At 34.4% G+C, this 22,015-nt stretch overlaps 1 protein-coding gene across 1 annotated transcript; it reads left to right on the forward strand.

Moving 5' to 3' along the window:
- LOC126831996 (PAT complex subunit CCDC47) lies at positions 1-14,091 on the forward strand. Its single transcript, XM_050562674.2, has 13 exons — positions 1-87; positions 1,556-1,695; positions 3,162-3,283; positions 3,638-3,935; positions 4,586-4,770; positions 5,907-6,008; positions 7,418-7,522; positions 8,053-8,135; positions 8,643-8,698; positions 9,964-10,073; positions 10,963-11,130; positions 11,309-11,365; positions 12,466-14,091. The coding sequence occupies exons 2-13, from the start codon at positions 1,563-1,565 to the stop codon at positions 12,472-12,474; spliced, it is 1,428 nt and encodes a 475-aa protein (XP_050418631.1). The 5' UTR covers positions 1-87; positions 1,556-1,562; the 3' UTR covers positions 12,475-14,091.
- Positions 14,092-22,015: the final 7,924 nt, after the last annotated feature.

Consider the following 22,015-nt stretch of genomic DNA (forward strand, 5'->3'; position numbering starts at 1 on the left):
TTCGTGTACTCGAGACTATTCGTCAAGGGAGATCACTCTTTAAATAAACTCTTCGGTGTAAAGGAAGTAAAGTTGGAGGACATTCAGGTAAAAAGATACACGTTGTTGAAATTTGCGATAAATTTCGTTATTTTTTCGAATAATTTACTTATTTATCATCATATAGATATTCGTTTCGCATAGCGCTCATTTTGAATCACATATAAATATAGATTTATAAGAAGGAATTTCAGAATTAACACATTTACAGCCCCCAAATCATGTCAATTTTTTTAATTATTTTTGTTTGCTGATTTCTGTTGGTAAAACGATCGTGAAGTTATGTATTGCTTATTGTGATTTGTCTTCATCCATTGTTTAATATGATATATCTACTTTAGTAAATATATAACAGCGAATTTTGCAATAGTCCTTGAAAGTGATATATGACTGCTGTTGATCGGCCAATATATTATATTCAATGTTGTGACTGTGTCATACATAGATCACTGGTAATATTAAATAATAAAAGACTTAAAGAGTTTGCATTTCAGTCCCGTGACCTTCAGCACTGAAAAATATATAGTCTGGACCTTTCAGACTCTGTGATAAGTTGAAAGCAAAGGTTACACACAAACTTCAATTTCGTTTATATAAACTCACTTTTATTAAATTATCTGATAACATCATGGACCTTATGATAACATAATATTCCCCCCCCCCCCAAAAAAAAAAAAACAACAACAAAAACTTTTAATTAGTTTAAAACAATAAAAACGGCTTATAATAGAATAGACCACCACAACATTTAAATTTGATAAAATAATAAATTTTAAAAATAACCTCAGTCAGTCATACATTTATTTTATAAAATAATAATAATCATACAAGGTTTTTCAGCTATTCCAGTAATCTAACTAATCTTTTACGAGCGGTTATTGCAATAGATAAAAGACAACTACATTTAGCAGAACACTGTTATATTTCTTTATTATCACTAATAAACTGTCATTAGCCTCACCTAAAACGATAACTACAAATTTTGAACTGTCTTTTATTTATTCACTGAGTCAGAAACGCTGCCAGACTGAGTCTGAAAAGTCATCAAGTAAGCCTGAATTGTGGTCAAACTGAGTCAGAAATATTGCAGGAACGAAGAATCGTGCTACCGTGATAAAAGAGGGGTTTTGTCATAATATTGTACTACAGAATTTACCTGAGTACATGTATTTAGGGTGCTGCATTGTTTGATATACAAGCTAAGTATCAAAACAAAAGAGCGTGCATTGCCACATGTAGTGTCAATGTTTTACCCCAGGCAAAATATTGAAATACATACAATACAACTTTCATGTCCATCAATCTACCTTGCCTTATTGTTATTATAACACATTGTTCAAGCTTTCGCCTATAGGCTAGATTCCTATCATGGTTAGCTTTTCAGCTAGGATTGCACATTCTTATTTGAAAATTTCTTTGATAGATGATTACAATATATTACCATTTTAGATACGTTGTAAGTGTGGGTTATTGGTAGCTATTTCTGGTGAATTTGATGTATTTATTTTGATTTCAGTTTTATCATGAAGCCATATTTTCTTGTTACCCTTGTATTAATATGTGGGTGGTTGACAACTTGTCAAACAGCAGCCAATCAACATGATGCTGATGTAGATGATAATGAGTTTGCTGAATTTGAAGAGTTTGATGATGAAGGTAATACAAAACCTCTGAAGCTATGCATTCCATGTACATGTATAGCCATTTATTTCCCATTCGCATGAAAAAATATGAAGAACAAAATTATTACAAAGATGAAATCAGACTGTGTGTCAAGGCATCTGATCTAGACCATTTTAGTACACTATAGAAATAAATCATTCTCTGTATGAAAGAATGGATTAAACTTGACATTTAATAAGAAAAAATGTATGTGATGTACTTTGAGATTATCATACATAATGATGTTGAAAATAATCTATACCATGAAAAACCTACCCAGTAGTTGAATCTCATTATTATATGGATAACGGATATGAATAATACGTTCAGTTAAGCACAATATATCCCTGTTCCAGTTTGAATTTCCATATTTCACTGAATTTCATACATGGACATGTACAGTGAAAATCAATCTGATTAAAATACAGATCTATATTTCGTTCCGTTTTTTTTTTATACTTTTGATGGCCTACACTACATGAAGATCTGACCGGTTATAGTGATAGGTTGCGCCAGAGGTCATACGATCGCTGTAACAGACTGTTTCACTGGCTTATCCCTCACTTCAACCAAAACACCGGTAATATAACAACTCTTCCAGATCCTAGTGTAGTAAAGACAAGTAAAACAAAATTTTGAACTATAAAAACGAAACGAAGTAGGATCTTTGTTTTAATCAGATTGAGTGAAAATAGGCTACTGTATTATTATATTTTCTTCTTAATACATGTACAAGGTTTTTGCACTGTAGTGTCTCAATGTAAAGTTTTGGTATAGTTTAAATGGGATGTCATTATCTGTGTATTTTAACTTATCCAGATCATAATAAACTCTCGATGTCAAGGCTAGCCTTCGATGTTGGCTGGATTAGATTTCTATATCTCGCTAACGGCCGTTGATAATTAAATCAATAAAAGTGGATAATCGAGACTAAGCTGTTTATATTAATGATTTTAGTAATGATGACCGAGACTATGCCAAAATTTCACCCGCTTCTTTCTCGGCTCATAGTGGATCTATTTGACTGAAATTTTCAGCAAATTACCTTTACACTATCTAGTTTTTAACTATTATAGCGAGAACTGCCATCTCGTTATCTTATCTCCCATAATGTATCTTTAATTATCCCATCTAATAACGTCACATGGAAACAAATAGATATTTTGATTGACATACAACATTATTTCTGCCTATTCTTCTTTAGATTCAAACTTGCAATAAATCTTTTATGTTCACTTCCAATTAGTACAGTAGTGATAAAATTAGGACCTTCAAGTAGACACACTGCAGATTCTACAGTGGGAGCAAGGCTTGAAAAATGTCAAATGTTCTTCCTGATCCATGGCAATATACAACCGCGCTCTCCTGGTTCAAACCACTAAACAGCCCCAGCCCTTTAAGATTTGTTATAGTGTTACATCTGCATCAAGTCTCTATCATGTTATGGTTTTTATTTGTAGAAGAAACAACAACTGTTAAATCTCATCCAGAATCTACTAAAGAAAGAAAGGTTGATATAAAAACAGAAGATGTTGTTAGTAAAGATGAAATAGAAGAAGAAGATGATGATGGCGTGGTTGAGGTGAGAATTAAAACTGGGTCCAGTATTGATTGACTGTATTAAAATGAATTGTAAAAGTCTAAAACATGTTTATTATTAAATAGAAAAGATGGTAGTATATCAGTTTTCAGAACACCCAGCCGCCATAAAAACACAATTGATACAAAAGATTCCCTCAAGTGATGTATCCATAGAACTGATAGCCATATTAACTTTTGCTCTTTCCAAATCAGGTTCTCAAACATGCAAAATGGAATCTTGTTCATATTTTGCTATATATATCCAGTTTTTATTTAGAATACTTACTTGGATGAGCTGGGTATTAAGTGCTGAAGATTTTTTATCCATTTTTTAAACTTATAATTTTGTTTTTAGGCAGAGGATGATGAATTTGAACATCTACAAGATGAAGAAGAGTTTGAAGGATTTGATAAAGAACGAGGAAGTAGCCCTAAAACAAAAGGGTCAGAGAAATTACCTGATTTAGAAATAGCCAAGGTTCCACTTCATCTTCGTACAAACTGGGATAGTTTTTATGTGGAGATGTTAATGATTGCTGGACTTGGTGTTTATTTTCTGAATTTTTTGGCTGGAAAGACAAAGAATAGTAAATTAGCTCAATCATGGCTTGGAGCTCATAAAGAATTACTTGATAGCAACTTTTCTATTGTTGGTATGTTATTTTTTATTGTTAATTTTTACCTATATTGATTAATATTTATACACCCAGATTATACCGTTGCAGATTGTAGTAGATTAATGTTACAAAATTTAAAAAATTGTGCCGCTGTGATTTATATTAAAACTAGCAGTATACCCGATTTTGCTCGGGGGTCATAACTCCGAAACCGGAAGTGGTAGACTAACGCCACCTGGTCTGTGTTACTCCCCAGTCCGAGCTACCCCTATACCCCAAATTTCAGACTCGGGGCAGACCTAGTGTAGCCGCCAACCCCGAACAGACAGACTTCGCTCGGGGGTCATAACTCTGAAACCGGAAGTGGTAAACTAACGCCACCTGGCCTATGTTACTCCCCGGTCCGAGCTACCCCTATACCCCAAATTTCAGACTCGGGGCAGACCTAGTGTAGCCGCCAACCCCGAACAGACAGACTTCGCTCGGGGGTCACAACACCGAAACCGGAAGTGGTAGACTAACGCCACCTGGCCAATGTTACTCCCCGGTCCAAGCTACCCCTATACCCCAAATTTCAGATTCGGGGCAGATAACTCCGAAACCGGAAGTGGTAGACTAACGCCACCTGGCCTATGATACTCCCCGGTCATTAAATGTTATGAATTTAAGATTTTTTTTATGTATAGGTGATGATGGAACACAAAAAGAAGCTACATCTGGTACTTTGATGAAAGAATCAGAGAATGTATATGCTCTGTGGTGTAGTGGTCGTGCTCATGTTGAAGGAATGCTGGTCGAGTTAAAACTATTAAAACGTCAAGATTTAATCAACGTTATGTTGAGGATGTTCAAGCCAGCATCTGACCAAATAGTAAGTATGTTAAGAATATACAAGAGCTATTTGTTGTAATTGTGTTCAGATAAAGCTATAGTCCAAAGTCTTCTTGATAAAGAATTGCTTAAACGTCGTCGTTCATTTCAGTACCAGTGTCACAGTTTGACACAACACCCAGTTTGGCTTGGTACCCTGTTTTATAACAGCAGAGAATTGATTTACCCCACTGCTTTTTAGTAAAGACAACTTTGTATTTTATTTATTATTTATATTTGTTTCGTATTTACTATTATTAGGCTTTCCGAGTACTGTTTTGTATATAATGTAGTTGTACCAATTTATTTGCAAAAATATCAAAGTTTAAATCACTTTTTTGGTTATAGCATGTAACTAAAAAACGGTGCAAAGCCAAACCACAGCACCGGTATCTAATGTTTTCACAGTTTTATATGTGAGGAAGGGAAAAAGTACTAAAAACAGATTTATGACTAGTAGTAGTAGTACCGGTACTTATTTTATGATCAGGTTTTTATTTTGTGTCACAATCCGTACAATAATATTTTTATCATTAAAATGCTCCCAAGTTTCCAATTAACTTAACAATAGCCATTTGTCTGTAAAGAAAATAACACAAGAGAATGAGTAAGGCTGTAATTGGACATTCTAACTAGGTGCCAGCACGACACTGTATTTCATGCAAATTTACATGTACATCAAGCAAGGTCAAACGGTATACTTCAAGTTTGCATGTGAGCTAAATTTAAATGTGGAGTAACGGAGTCCCTATCTGGAGATGTACTTCTCTCAGGAAATACTTAGAAAATGTTTAAAAAGTCACTGGAAATTGAATATAATAATACTGTTATGTGCAGTAGGTATTATATGTTACATATCTGTTTTAATTACAAAATGTAACCCCCTCCCACGAAACTAGGCACTTGTCGTACAACTTCATTTTGTACTACGGGCACAAAAGCATAAACTGTATGCCTTCTTGTTGCTGTAAATGAACCGAACTCAACTCCAGATGAATTGCATTTTTGGAACGCTTAGGCTGCGGACTATTCGGATATGCTGCCAGCTCTATTTTTATAAAAATAACCAAGAGCCTGGTTTTGTGGGAGCAGCTCACAAATATTTATGAATATATTTATTATGATTTCTATTTTTAGATTATAACGGTTGATATGGACAAATCTTCTATGGATCGCTTTGTTTTTGCTGTTGCTCAGAAAAAATCTGCTCTTAGACTTCATAAAGATATGAATGATTTGGTAATTTATTTTTATTTATCGAGTGTTTATATTTTAAGGTAGGGATTGATGAAATATAATCTTATTAATTTATTTTTCTTTCTTAGAAATATTTTTCTCGGAGAATCATTATAAACCCATTGCACAAAGCACGGGATTTTCCGACATGGTTCCTCCTTGTCAGTGGTGTAGTATCGAGGGCCTGGCAAGGGATAACGTATAGTCGTTTGGATGGGGCAAAAAAAAAACAAGGTCCTGTGTACACATTGGCATGCACGTTAAAGATCCGTTAAACCCCATTTCATTTCATTTTCTCATTTGTATTTATATTTGTATTAGGGCTGTACGATATTGCAAAAAGGGACGATATCGATATTGGCATTTTTTTCAACGATATAGTAAAATATCGCGATATTTAATAATAATGTCATTTTGCTATTAAATAAATTAAATATAAATGCATTAAAGCTGACTACAGTGTGAGTAAGAATTGCTTTATTCAATCATAGGCCTACTTAAATGTTGCTTTTTTGATAAAAACGTTTCAATGCTTTTTAACACAATAACAGGAGACATTACTTATGCATGTACATATAATTAAATAAAATACAACCGCTGATGTTTAAAAAGCGTCTGCTTGTGACCTTGAGTAAGAAAATTCTCAAATATCACGTGCAGTGGAAGTAAGTAGATGCGGTCTTCAAGTCTTGTATTGTAAATTCAAACAGTTTAACAAATACTAAATGATCCGGACTATCTTCCATTCAAGCATTCGATTGGCTGCGGTTGGCCTAACAGTGACAGTAATCTATTTATAGATCGTTTTATTCTTGCTTTTAGAAATTAAGTTTCGTAGAGTTTTCTTAAAATATTCGTTTTTTAAAAATATGACAACCTATTTATAGACGGGTAATTAGCCACGGTATTGGGAAACTTCAGGCGTTTAGTAGTAATAACTGACAATTTATTGTCGACTAAAAACAAAGTAAAAGTAACGCATACACGATGTAGTGAAAAATGGCTGCGGACACTGCGCAAGTGTTCTCAACATTTAACGATTCTCAAAACATTAGTTTTATTATAGTTTATTGCCGTCGGCTAATTTCCACTGCTGTATTTTTATGATCATTTTTTTTTCGATATTTGAAGTTTTTGGCTATATTCGATAAACCACTTTATCGACGATTTTTGGCCACCTGATATCGTAGTTGGGTCTGAAAATACCATATCGCGATAAATGACTATATCGAGAATATCGTACAGCCCTAATTTGTATCAGTTTGATCGAAGATTATTTGTATTTATTTGTGTATCTGGTCTGTTATTATGTGTGTTTATATTTTTATAGAGTCAGTTTAATCTGTTATTATTTATGTTTATATTTATAGAGTCAGTTTGATCAGCTATTATTTGTATTTATATTTTTATAGAGTCAGTTTGCAGAGAAGAAGAATGTAGATAGATATGAAATACCTTCAAGTTATCAAATATTAAGTGAAATAGGAGAAGCTAATCAGACATTACTGGATAAAAAGGTATGGAAATTAGATGTACAATACATCAGTTTTTTTATTCAATTAACTGTAGCAACTACAGACTATCGCCATATTGTTTTTCATGTTGAGTGAAGTCTGTACCCTTACAGGCCTGGGACTGTACAAAGCAGTGGATGCTTCGACCGGCCCCCGGATCCATTCCCTTGATTTGATATTTGTTGTTTATTTCTTTCAGTGTCTGTTTAGTTTTTCTTGTCCACAGGTTTTGTTTTGGATGTAGTGTGGTTCTCCTGCACTAACGATATACAGGACAGTCTTTAAATGCACAGTACATGTATAGTCTGAAAATCCTTGAAATTCTAAATTATGAATACCAATTACACTTATTCAGAATTATTTCCCTTGCACCCAATAGTAAGTGATTAGAAATGGATTCCCGGTTTCATTTTTGACAAGTATTCCTATACACCTTCTTCAGTGTCGTGTGAATATGTGAAATCCTTGGTGCTACTCTGGATCACTGTGTTCGCTATTAGCCAGATTTGTTATTTATGATTTTTTTTATTTAGGTGTGTCAGGTGTTGACTAAATACGAAGGGTTAATTGAATATATTCACTTCTCGGATCAGTATTCTGGTGTGAAAAGTCAAGAGTAAGTATATATTATACAGATAATACTCAAATTTATTTTGACTTGGGATTAGAATTAGTAGATATGTCGAAATTGATTGTCACTAAATAATGGCACTTCAGTCAAATCAGTAATATCAATTTGACCACCTGATTTACACGGATAGATCCTTGACTTTGATAAACGATGAAGAGTTATAAATATGACATCAAAGATCTTGTGAAATTATTATCATCAACAAATGTTATTCCGAATTTCCACATCATCTTAGACTACAAAAGTTATACTGATTTGTGATGTTATCGTTTACAAAAGTTATGTTGATATATTACGTTATTATCCTTTACAAAAGTTATACTGATTTGGCATAACATAATATAAAATTTTTGTGTATTGAAAACAATTACACTTCTTTGAATCATAAAAATAAAGATGATTGTGGATATCCTTTTCTAGACATACATAATTGTAAGAGAGAATTACTATATTTTATATATGGATTTCATTTTGAAATATTATCTCTTTCAGAGAAACACAGAGTAAACTTCCTGAAACTAAAGCTGTTCTACTATTCTGTTTTAATGGTATGTAACCAGATTCTCTTTACAAAAACTGCAGAACAGTAGGACGTTAAACCCCATTTCATTTTATTTCTTTACAGAAAACTAATACATAAATTTCATGTTTATACAATTGATATAAATTGTATATATTTTTTGAGACAAAGAATGGATCAAATTTATATACATACATTTTAGTGAGACAAAGAAGACTAATGCATTTTAATGATTTTAATTAATAGCTATGATTTGATTGTCTTTAAATGGTATACATAAATATATATATATATAGAGAGAGAAAGATTAAAGTAGATAATTAGTCTATGTTTACACTCCATAAATACCATAATAGAATTATATCCAGTTAAAAGGTGTAAAGTTCCAACTTACATTACAAGCACAAGTGTGTTTTTGATTACATTACAAGCACAAATCTTTTGTCCATTCCAATCAATTATGACCTTTTATTTTAACCTGACAATATGGCCTGTACTATTTGCTCTAGAGTGCAATTTGTAATGAGGTGCCTTGATGAACACGGCTAAACATCAATGCCAAAGTGAAATGTCAAACCTTACTGCTGATGTAGACTTTGTAGTCTGGACTAACCAGACACATGCGCTTTTCATTCAATTTGGCAATCTGTTTCACAGAGAATTACGAGTCTAGTATAATATCTCTGTCAAAGATGACTGCCTTAACACGTGCCATCACAGCACGCGGTGTCAATCATTGGCTGAATGGCCCGTGCATTGTTTACATAAGTGTTACTGCTTCGGAGAGAATGCTGCCTTTTATTCATTTTAATACCCATTTACACTAAATAGGAAATAATTTTTACCTACTAATACGTCAAACACCTTTATTTATTTTTCCAATACATAAATAAAATCTTTTAGAATTTAATTTGTCGCAGGAAAAAAGTTAATATTTTGGACTCATTAAGTCGCATCGATGTCATCCTTATCAGTGATTGTAGCGGCCTAGCGAAAATTCACTGCCGAACAGTGTGTCAATTTGGACTACGATAAAGTTTTTAAAAAAATGAATTTAAATAGTTCATATGCACTCGTATTACATTAGTATGTGCTTTTTGACCCATTTTCATTCAGTTTAGGTTCAAAAGAATAAGAGATTTAGCTCTTTTAAACGGTACATAAACATATACATATTGCTTATATAATTATAACATCTGAAGACGGTCATTAAGAGCAAACAGCTAGATTATCATTTGGTGTATACGACAGGTGGTGAACATATTTTTGATATATATATTTTTATTATTTCAGTTCCTGATAAAGGTAAAACACGACCTTCGGACATGGAATTTGTGAAACCACTTTTACAGTTTGTATTTTACTGCATAGATAAAGTATCTAGATTACAACTCGGAAAAGAAGTAAGTCGATAAAATATTTATAGTTCAAATCATTTCTCCATACCACATTGAAATTTCTAGCAGTCTGTCAGCATGTTGGTAAAAAAATAACCCAATTTCAATTTGCTGTGATTTTGAAGTACATCTACATCATGCTTGATAAATATATTGTAGGCAAAATTTAAGACCAATCTACTGTGATACATTGTAACTCTCAGTGTGATCTAATGCATATGCTTTACGGTCATACCGTGTGTCATCATTGCAAGTGTCAAAGTTTTGATCCCAAGGGGTTGGGTGTCCGAATGGTTAAGCTATGTCATTTAGCCTTGCTTTGGTTTCGATTCCCCGCTTGTAAGTGGCAAGGAGTAGGATCACCTGTCCAACATTTTTGGGGTTTTTCTGGGTCCTCAGGTTTTCTTCCAATGCTACACATAAGTGAATTATTGAAATAAAATTGAACCATATGTTAGTCCCGAAATGACCGAGTTTGTGTCGAGTGGATGTTAAGCCTCATTTCTCTTCTTCACTCTTTTTGATCCCAAGGTTGTATGTGACATTTAGTAACCTTAGTACACCAACCTGGCCAATGGTGAAGGAGCACATGTGATACACTGTGCTGTAGTGATGAAAATTTAGCTTGGAAAGAGACGTTTCTACATACTCTTCATTGAATTCCAACTTTCGAATGTTCTTTTATGTACACACCACTGTGTACAAAGGAACTCAGTTTTTAGTCCCATCCAAATTACTAAGACACCGTTTCTTGTCAGTCCATTCGTTCTTCACCACTGACAAGAGGTAACGATACTAAAAAATTCTCTCACTTGTACCATAAGTCTCTGAATCGCAATTGTACATTCATTCTATTACTGGACCTGTAACAAATCCACTATTATTTCTGTAACAGGCTAGGGGAAAAGCTGATAAAAATCGTCAAAAAGCTGAAGAGGTCTTCCTTAAATCAATCCATTCCCAGAGACAAGAGGCAGCACAGTCCCGACGTGAAGAGAAAAGGCGAGCAGAGAAAGATAGACTAATGAATGAAGAGGATCCAGAAAAGGCTAGAAAATTAGAGGTAACAAAATATTACAGAATTTATTATATACTTTATATATCTCATTATGAATATTAATATGCTATACTGCTATAAGGTGGTATATTGAGGGTGTGTTAAAGTTGAATTTAATGATATTCAATAGTAGGATTGATATAGATATTATAGTTGAACTATTCAATCTTTTATTTGTCTACAGGATAAGGAAGCTAAAAGAGAATTGAAACGTAAAATACCTAAAGTTAAAATGATGAAGGTATGTATTCAATTATTTTTTTTTTTTTTTAAAAATGCATTATGTGAGACTTGGATAAAGAGCTGTTCATTCTTAATATAATGGTTATAGGTGTTGGAAGATGTAATGCAGATTGTTTATTATTGTAGCAAAGATACCACTAGACAATCGGGACTTTGTCTCGCTTGTCCATTTTATCGTTAAATTTTAAAATCTCTCGGCCGTCCTAATCCATTTAAATCTCTGCCATCCAATGGTCTAGAGAGATGATTATGGACTTGTCATGTGAATAAATGTCTAAATAATTGTTTATATAACATTTGAAGCCAAAATAAAGACCTGCAATAGGCAGGTTTAGCTCTTACATAAGAGTATCTTAATAAAAATACAAGTGATGTTGAAAGATAGTAAGGGGGATATGGTAGCTTAAAACAATGCTTTGTCTCTAAAAGAAAGGTCACTTTAAGGTAAATGGATATTTTTGGCATTCAAGCTGTTAAAGTAGGTTTCCAACCAACTCTTGGTAAGAGCACATAACTCTTAATTAAAATGTATTCTAATGTGGGTCAAGATTAATTTTCAGAGTAAATAAAAAGTTATATGTTGGTCCCAAAATAACCTAGGTAAAGTGTTAACCAGATATCAACAACATTGTGTTGGATTTAGAGCTATCCAACAATGCATTATAATGTATTAAACCCTATTCCAGACCCACAGTGGCTCAGTGAGTAAGACACTGGCTCAATAGTCTGAAGGTCACAGGTTCACATCCAGAGTTTGGTAGAGAAAGTTTATCAGGATTTTCCACCATGGTTTCCCCTTGTCAGTGGTGCAGGAAGGACGGTCTGACAAGGACAGCTGTCTAGTTGTTTGGATGGTATGAAAAACCAAGGTCCCGTTTACCCATTAGCGTGCATGTAAAAGGACCATTGACTGTTGGAATTCGATATAAGCATGGCCAATCCGCTGTTGTCCGGACAAAATTTCCCTCATCGCACACTGTATGGAGTAAGCCAGTCTTCATTAGTCCAGTCAGAACAGTAGGATGTTAAACCCCCATTTCATTTCATTTTAAGCCTTAGTTATAGGATCTAACTTAGTATATTATTTACATTTTTCAGGTCGGCTAATTTAAACCTCAAGAATGAAGCCAATAACTACCATCAGAAACATATTTGTATCATGATATTAAATGTACATGTATGTTGTGTCAATTTTTTTTTACCAAACCAAATCATTGTCTTGTCATTATAAGGAATCATATTTGTTCTCTCTCATTTTATCAGGCCAGTTTTATTTAGATCACAAAGTCTGTTACAAATTGAGAATTTAATTTGAAAACCCATCGGTACCTTTAGGCTAGTTTCCCTACTGTCGTGTGATGTGTTACAATAGGATTGTCTCTATTGAGTCCACGATCTGGTAAGTGCAGATATGTTTGGACTAGGTTCCCGCAATCATGTGATGCTTTACCATAAAATTGTCTCTATTGAGTCCACATGCAGATATGTTTGGATGCGTTTCGGTATGATCAACACAACATCTACGACTGACCTCAATATATGATAAGACCTGATCGAATCACCATGATTAAAATGACGATTTTAATCCAGTACGAATCATGATAGTGGGAACCTAGCATTAAACAACAAATATTTTTTAGACATAATTACAAATTTTATATGCAAGTTAAAAGATATATTGATCGACCCACAAATATCTATGTCTACGCATTTTCTTTTTTAAAAAGATTATTATTTGAATATAAATATTTATTTTGTGTTGTTTTAATGTGTAATATTCATATTGATCAGTTTTTGTCCATATTATCATTAAAACCTTTTATATTATGCAAATTGTTGCTTTATTTCACCTGGTAGACGGAACTTATAACAATCACAATTATTGATATTTTTTATTTGCTGAGATAAATCCAAAAGGGTTAAATATTGTTTTAAGGCTGGCAGTGTTAATGGAAAATAGTTTTTGTTCACTTTCACTCGATCATCAAAATGTCACTGGAAAAGGCCATTTCAACGTTATATTTTTACAATGTAGTTAGTAGTAATTACCATTATGTTTTAACAACCATGATTATAAAGGCCTTGGAATTATCTTTTGGGGGATGAGGGGTAGACATAGGAGTATAAATTAAGTTAAAACAAGACATTGTCATAGAAATATTCTGGCAAGATCCATCCCTCCAACAAACTGTAGTAGAATTCTCTCCTGCAGCAAACTCATGCATAATTCTCCCCTTCAACAAATATTAGCTCCTTCACTCAAACTCTGGTCTCCGCTTATTCAGCATTCTCTTGAAAAATTCTCCTCTCTAACAAACTGTGGCAATTTCCAACTCCAGCAAGTTAATAAAATCCTCTCCCTGTGCAGTCTCTGGCAAAATCCGCTCTTTCAGCTGCCCCTTTTAACAAACTGTGGCAGCATCCTTTCCAGCAAATCCCAATCAAAAGGGTATTATATGCCTAATGTATATACATTTATAACGCTGAAAGGTTACGATATATTGATCTTGAACATTCAACTTATTTATCACTTATATCTTTTATTTGAAAAATTACCAATTGTTTGCATTGTAAAGTGATTGTACTTGTTTTGTTTGTTTTTTTAGGTACAAAGTGAAATTAATTGTACATTAAATTAGATTTATCATTTTGTATTTATGTCTGTACATGTAATGAAATATTGAATGAGTAATTGTTTAATAAATAAATTAGTCCTTATTTTAACTGATAGTTTAACTGTCTTATTAGAACAGGTTTACCTAGTCTACAGTTCCCCCTACACTCAGCGATTTGTGCATGCAAATTATTGAATTAAAAAATTTTCTAATGTTAAAGCGGAAATTTCCAATTTTTAAGTTATATTTTTTTAATTTATTTAAATAAAGCCTTAAAATAGACGGTATCCATAAACAGTCCTACCTTGTTAAAGAATAATTCTATAATTCACTATTGCCAGCTGAGAAATTGGAAAAAATATTATTTTCAATTTCAAATTTCAACGTTGAGGAAATGGCTGACCATGGTTTTCAATAGGAAAACAAGGGAGGTAATTGTGTTGTTATTTCCTGTGTAAATGAGTTTTAAGTGTGAGAATGACACCTATGATCGTATAATAGTGAGTTGATAACCTATTGAGCAAAAGACATAGAAATGATTATGTTTTGATTTTCTTAGAAAATATGAAATTCTCGCTTTAAACCTCATCATACAGTGTGATATGATGGAAATTATGCCTGGACAGTGGCACTACTTCCTATTCTTATATTAAATTCCAACTTTCAAGGTTTTTTTCACATGGGGGAGACACATTGGCTAAGTGAGTGAGATGTTTGCTCGCTAAGTTGTACAGTTTTACATCTACCCGGGAATCAAAATATGCAATAACTCATCCTTCAAACTAGCAGTCTTGGACCTTGTAAAGAAAGCTAAACGGGCTTGGTTTAGTTTAAGGAGTAAAGTTAGTCTAAATTTTTCTCACCATCTCCCTACTGATGTGTTAATAACACTATATGATGCGGTTGTGAAACCGATTAGTATCTATGGGAGCGAGATATGTTCTGATGTGTAATAATATCAATTATTATATATTCATATTTGCCGCGTATGTTAATGCGCATGCTTGATTAGTAATAAAGAAGTTAAATGGCCGCCATTGTTGAGTCATACCACGACATGGTGTCAGAAGTAAAAGTCAAAATAGTCAGAGCATTAGATTGCTGAACGAATAAAATGGCCAAATTTAATCCACCAGAAGCTTTCAGGTTTGATCGCCCGTCAGAATGGCTCGAGTGGAGGGAGCGATTTTCTCGATATCGCCTTGCAACGAAACTTCACGACGAAGATGGAAATGTGCAGGTTAGCGCAATGATTTATGCTATGGGTCCCGAGGCGGAGCACGTTGTTAAAAGTTTTACATTTAGAAATGACGATGAAAAGAAAGATTACGATGTTGTACTGCAGAAATTTAATGATCATTTTATTCCAAAGAGAAATGTAATATTTGAAAGGTCAAAATTTCACCAATGTGTCCAAAATGCGGAAGAAACGGTTGAAGCGTTTGTTCGTAAACCTTATGATTTGGCTGAGCATTGTGATTTTGGTGCCACTAAAGACGAATGCATACGTGACAGAATTGTAATAGGCGTATTAGATAAGACTGTTTCACAGAAACTGCAAATGACCCACAATTTAACGCTAGAATCTGCTATCAGTTTAGCAAGGCACAGTGAACTAATTAAAAGTCAAAATAATTCCAAAAGTGAAGAGAGTACCGGTAGTAGTGGTAGTATGAATAATTTTCGTACCATGAAACGAGAAATAGATGCAATAGCACGAAGGTCCGAGACTCACGGAGCATATCATCGACGTTCAGATGACAATTTTAGAGGTAGAGGAAGATTCAGAGGGGGACATCATTATCATAGTAACAATAATTCAAGGCAATTTCAGAATCCAAGACAGCGATATTATTATCATAATTATAATCCAAACAGGTATAGAGAATACCGGGAAAATAGAAGAAATTGTACACGTTGTAGTCGTAAACACTGGTTAGATGAATATTGTCCAGCTAGTTATTCCAAGTGTAGGAAATGTCATCAAGTAGGCCATTTTGCAGTGTGCTGTAAGACAAAATCTATAAGGGAGATAACCCGGACAGTGAAAGACGAACCAAACTGTAGTACCCTCCCTTTAATCAGTAATGTAGATTCCCATGAAGCAACCCGCAGTTGTTCCCCTTTAGTGATTCCTGATAAAAATCAAACCGAGTTTTTTCTTGGTTCATTGACATCCACAGATTGTTTGCAAGATTCAGAGCCGGCGTGGAATATTTCATTGAGAGTTGAAAACACCTTACTTCAGTTTAAAATTGATTCTGGAGCCGATGCGACTGTAATATCTGAATTAACATTTAATAAGTTGCGTTCACGTCCTATTTTATACAAGTCTGATGTTAAGTTTGGAAGTCCAGGTGGAAGGTTAGATTGCCTAGGATATTTTATAACAAACCTTGTTCACAACCACAAAACTGTTAACATTATGATTTACGTTGTTAGAGGTAATTTTGTTCAGAATCTGCTTAGCCGCACAGCAGCAGTTTGGATGGGACTTATACGTAGAAACGATAGCAGTTGTAAGGTTGACAGTGTTGAAATTGATACTGAACTTTTTGCAGATATAGGTCTCTTAAAAGGGGATCCAGTAAAAATAATACTGAAAGATGATGTCGTTCCATATTCTGTACATGCAGCTAGACGAATACCAATTCCGTTATTACCTAAAGTTGAATTAGAATTAAAAAGAATGATTGATCAAGATATCATCGAAAAGGTCACAGAGCCTTCCGACTGGTGTGCCCCAGTGGTTCCGGTATTAAAACAAAATGGTCGTGTTCGATTATGTGTCGATTTACGTCAATTGAATAAAGGCGTTAAACGCGAAAGATATGTTTTACCCGCATTAGAAGATATTTTACATAAAATGTCAGGAAGTCAATACTTTTCACGTCTCGATGCATCCAGCGGATTTTATCAGATACCACTTGATACAGAGAGCTCCAAATTAACCACATTTATTACACCTAATGGACGATACAGATTTAAACGGCTACCATTTGGAATTACCAGTGCACCAGAAATATTTATGAGAAAAATGTCTGAACTATTGACAGGTTTGGACGATATATTTATATTTGGAGTAACGCTTGAAGAACATGATCGCAATCTTTCAGCCGTCATAGAACGTATTAAAGAGTCAGGACTTAAACTAAACAAAAATAAATGTACCCTACGTCAAACCTCAATTGATTTGTTAGGTCATGTTGTCACCTCAGGTGGCATTAGCCCACATCCAGTACAAGCTATCCAGGAATTACGAGTACCTAAAACAGTTACAGAATTGAAACGTGTCTTGGGCATGATTAATTATTTAGGTCGATATTTACCGAACTTGTCTGATGTATTACAACCTCTTAACAAACTTTTAAAGAAAGATATTGTTTGGACTTGGGGTTCATCCCAAGAAAACTCTTTTAAAACAGTCAAAGAATTGATAAGTAGCGCTCCTGTATTGTCATTATTTGATGTTAGTAAACCTACAATGATAAGTGCAGATGCTAGTCAGTATGGAATTGGAGGTGTCTTAATGCAGCAGCATAATTCTGATTGGAAGCCAGTTGCCTATTGTTCTCGTACTTTGACAGATGCTGAGAAACGATATGCCCAAATTGAGAAAGAGTGCCTAGCTTCGGTATGGTCGAGCGAGAAATTTTCCAGATATATTTGCGGACTTGATTCGTATAAATTATTAACTGATCATAAGCCTTTGGTGCCTCTTATTAACCGTAAAGACATTGATCAGGTTCCTATTAGATGTCAACGTTTATTGATGAGATTAATGCGTTTTAATCCAACAGCTGAGTTCGTTCCAGGGAAAACATTGTTGGTGGCGGATACTTTAAGTCGTAGTCCCTTAAATAATGCAGAAGACAGCAGTAAAGAACAGGAAATTCGCATGTTTGTTGATTTGATAACTTCTTCGTGGCCGACATCAGATAAATTACTTACTAAGATTCGCAGAATGACCGAGGAAGATCCTACGTTAAAGAGTGTTCTTTATTACGTTCAACAGGGATGGCCTGAATACATTAGAGACGTTCAAGAAAACGTTAAACCCTATTTTACTGATCGAGAACGACTGAGCAGTGTTAATCGCGTACTCACTTATGGTAACAGAGTTATTATTCCGTCACAACTAAGAGATGATATTTTAAACCGCATCCATGAAGGACATTTAGGTGTCACAAAATGCCGAGAACGCGCACGTTTGTCCGTGTGGTGGCCGAAGATTTCGACAGAAATCCGTAATAAAGTGTCTTCATGTTTATATTGCTTAAAACAACGACCTACACAAAACAAAGAACCTTTGATTCCAAGTACATTACCTGATCGACCTTGGCAAAGAATAGCTTCAGATCTTTGTACATTTAAGAATAAACAATATTTAATAATAATTGATTATTTTTCGAGATACCTAGAAATCATCTATATGCCGACAACTACAAGTCGTTGCTTAATATCCAAGTTTCAAGATGTGATCGCAAGATTTGGTATCCCAGAACAGTTAATTTCGGACAATGGTCCACAATATGTGTCGCATGAGTTCAACAGCTTTTGTAATCGTTATGGTATAGAACACATTACGACCAGTCCACATTATCCACAGGCAAATGGGGAAGCCGAGAGAGCGGTCCAAACAGCTAAGACCATTCTTAACCAGCCCGATCCACACATCGCTCTCCTGAATTATCGAGCAACCCCAATAGAAGCTACTAAATGCAGTCCAGCTCAACTACTAATGGGACGTCAATTACGTACAACGTTACCTACTTTACCAACAAATTTAGAACCTCAATGGCCTGATTTAGAAAGGGTGAGAGGGAAAGATGAATTGTATAAAAACAAGTCAGAATCTAACTTTAATCGGTTTCATGGAGTTAAAGAGTTATCCGAATTAAAACCTGATGATAAAGTCTTTATTAAACTTGACAATGATAAAAAATGGCTAATCCCAGGAATAATTGTACATAAAGCTACAGAACCCAGATCATACATTGTAAAGACAAAGCGTGGAATTTATCGTCGCAATAGGCGTCACTTTCGTCTTATTGGAGATCATCACGATGACTTTAATATACCCATGGATGATGACGACGATGATTGTTTAGACATGGATATGCCAGTTGAGAATATAATGCGTCCAAATCTGCCAGTTGATAACAACTATATCCCCGAACTACCACAACCACTTAGAACTCGATATGGTCGTATTATACGGAAACCTTTCAGATACAGATAAACTGTACACTTATTAAAACAGTTAAATTATGCTTAAAAGTATTGAGCTGTATTTTCATTTTATTTAAGACTTTAGTTTGAAACATACTATGATTGTATGTATTGACTTACTTTATTTTAAAAGGGGGGAAATGTTCTGATGTGTAATAATATCAATTATTATATATTCATATTTGCCGCGTATGTTAATGCGCATGCTTGATTAGTAATAAAGAAGTTAAATGGCCGCCATTGTTGAGTCATACCACGACAAGATATGGGGGAGTGAATTTGTACATAACAAAACATTTAATGTGTCTAAATGGAGCAAAGTTGAGCACAATAAATTCACCACAAATACATGTAAATCTATATTATCACCACCACCAAGAACACTAATATCGGGTGAGCAGCTGAAGTAGGCTTGTGCAACTAACTGAGCGCAATGGAAAACGCATCACTTAGTTTTTCGTATAACAAAATGACCCTGTAAACATATCTTATTTATTTTGCTTCTTATTGTGAACAATATTCAAATGGGAACACATCAATAACAACACATTTGTACACTTACGGATGTTTAATCTGTAATCAAGGGTACAAAGTCAGAGGGGTCAAAACCAAAAGTACGACACAGATGTCAGTAGCGCGTGTGTCCTCCACGGGCCATCATCACGGTAGGCTACAACATTAACGCGACCCCTGCAAATGTGTAGGGCGGTCCGGTGATGAAATGTGAAGCCTCCCCACACCATTACACTTCCCCCACCCCATCGATTCGTTTCGATGACGCATCAGTCTGCAAGACGTTCCCCAAGACGTCTCCACACACGTTGACGGCCATCAGCGTGATAAAGATGAAAGCGACTCTCATCACGTCTTACGGTGTTGGCACTTACTGGTCCTTGTCTTCCGACGAAATCTGTCACGCAGATGAGTGACCCGGATGTAGCGGTCTTGAGCCTGGGTTGTAACGTGTTGTGGACCAGGACGTTGACGGTCACGTGTTGATCCAGTAACTCGAACACGTTCCACCAACCTTACAATAGTGGACTGATGACAATTGAAGTGTCTGGCAATAGCACGTGTAGACATGCTAGCCCGGGACATTCCAATGGCTTCATTCCGTTGATTTTCAGTAAGTCTCGGCATCTCTAGCTCGATTCCTTCACACGTCCAACAACAAATTACGACAGATTGACGTTTCAAAGTTCATGTACTGCACATTAAGTTGAAAACATGCTTTTAAAGGGCTCACACACAATGCTGCACGTGAATATTGGGTTTTTCATGATCATCTCGTGCAATTTTTTTTTTTTTGTGCACACGGGCCGATATTTTTTTGCGTTTGGAAGCATTGTGTGAAACAATAGTTCATAGTATTGCATAATATTATACATACAAAACCACCTAGTAATAAAATATTTGGGAAAAAAAAGTGATGCGTTTTCCATGGCGCTCAGTATATAATGTGTCTTGGCTATCTTCCATTACCGAGATAATGAACTATTTTGAAATAGATAAAAATCAGTTAACCAAAAACTACAAATGTTCCTTGAAACTAAATTTAACTCAGTGCTAACAAAATGCATGTTCTCCACCTTAATCATCACAAATTAAGAACTTATACGCTAGTTAAAACCTCAATCGCTTATCTGTTACTAACAAACACCACAGAAGTGACATGTCATCTCTCCGACAGAGCTAACATCAGCTGGAGGTACAAAAATATACCTGTTCCACAAAGATTATGTAACCAGAGTAAGCTTTCTGTCGTCGAAGATAAAAAACACTTCCTACTTGAATGCACAAAGTACGGAAATCTTCGGAAGCAAATTGTCTATCAAATTCTTTGAAAAAATAACCTACAGTCTCGCGAAATCTGCCGGTTTTTTATTTTTTTTTTTTTTTTTTTTTTTTTGTGTGTGTTCTGTTCTTAATTCAAGAGATGTTATCTGACAGGACTTTTCCTGATGTATATATGTATTTATATATCACTAAATATATTTGAATGTTCTAATATATTCTACATGTATTCGTATACATGTATATTCTAGTCATGTTCATTTTTTTTCATTTTGTTGTGAGCGTACTTTCTAAATTACATTATAAGATTGGAGTAGATATTATGTTCGATATAGTTTACACATCGTCCTTGAATCAGTAGAGAGCAAGGCAGCATTTATCTATGTTTATGTATGTTTGTTCTAATGTGATTTTCCTTTCATTTTGTAATTGTATGCTGCTCCCCGTGGGCGTTTTTATGCAATAAACTTACTTACTTACTACGAATCATCAGAATTTAACCATAAACATAATTCATCGTAAAGTTCAAATACACTGATTTATGGCACCGGCTCTGCATTTCCGACTTGATTTTTGTCCTGGCAACCACATTCATCATCATTATTGTTTGTGGACGTATTAATTCTAATATCAACCCACATTCTGTTGTTATTTTTTTAAAAACGAAAACAAATCGTTTATTAAAATATTTATCTGCTAATATAATAATAGACCTAAATTATTATTAAAAGATTGGAATGGTATCATGGCAATCAATTATGAATTCCAAAGATGACATAAAAAATAAAATCAGATTGAATGATTAATGGAATGCCCGATTCCAGGAAGTGTGACAGTAAATCCATATCATTGTAAAGATACAATATCAATGAAACAATTCATATTTCAATTGATTATTCCCTAAAGATTAATTATGTAAGAGCTAAATCTGTCTAATACAGATCTTTCGGTTGGACTCAAATCTATATATAATAATTAATTAGACTTTTATTCACATGCCAAGCCCG

This window comes from Patella vulgata, chromosome 9, assembly GCF_932274485.2.
Source record: "Patella vulgata chromosome 9, xgPatVulg1.2, whole genome shotgun sequence".
NCBI lineage: Eukaryota > Metazoa > Mollusca > Gastropoda > Patellidae > Patella > Patella vulgata.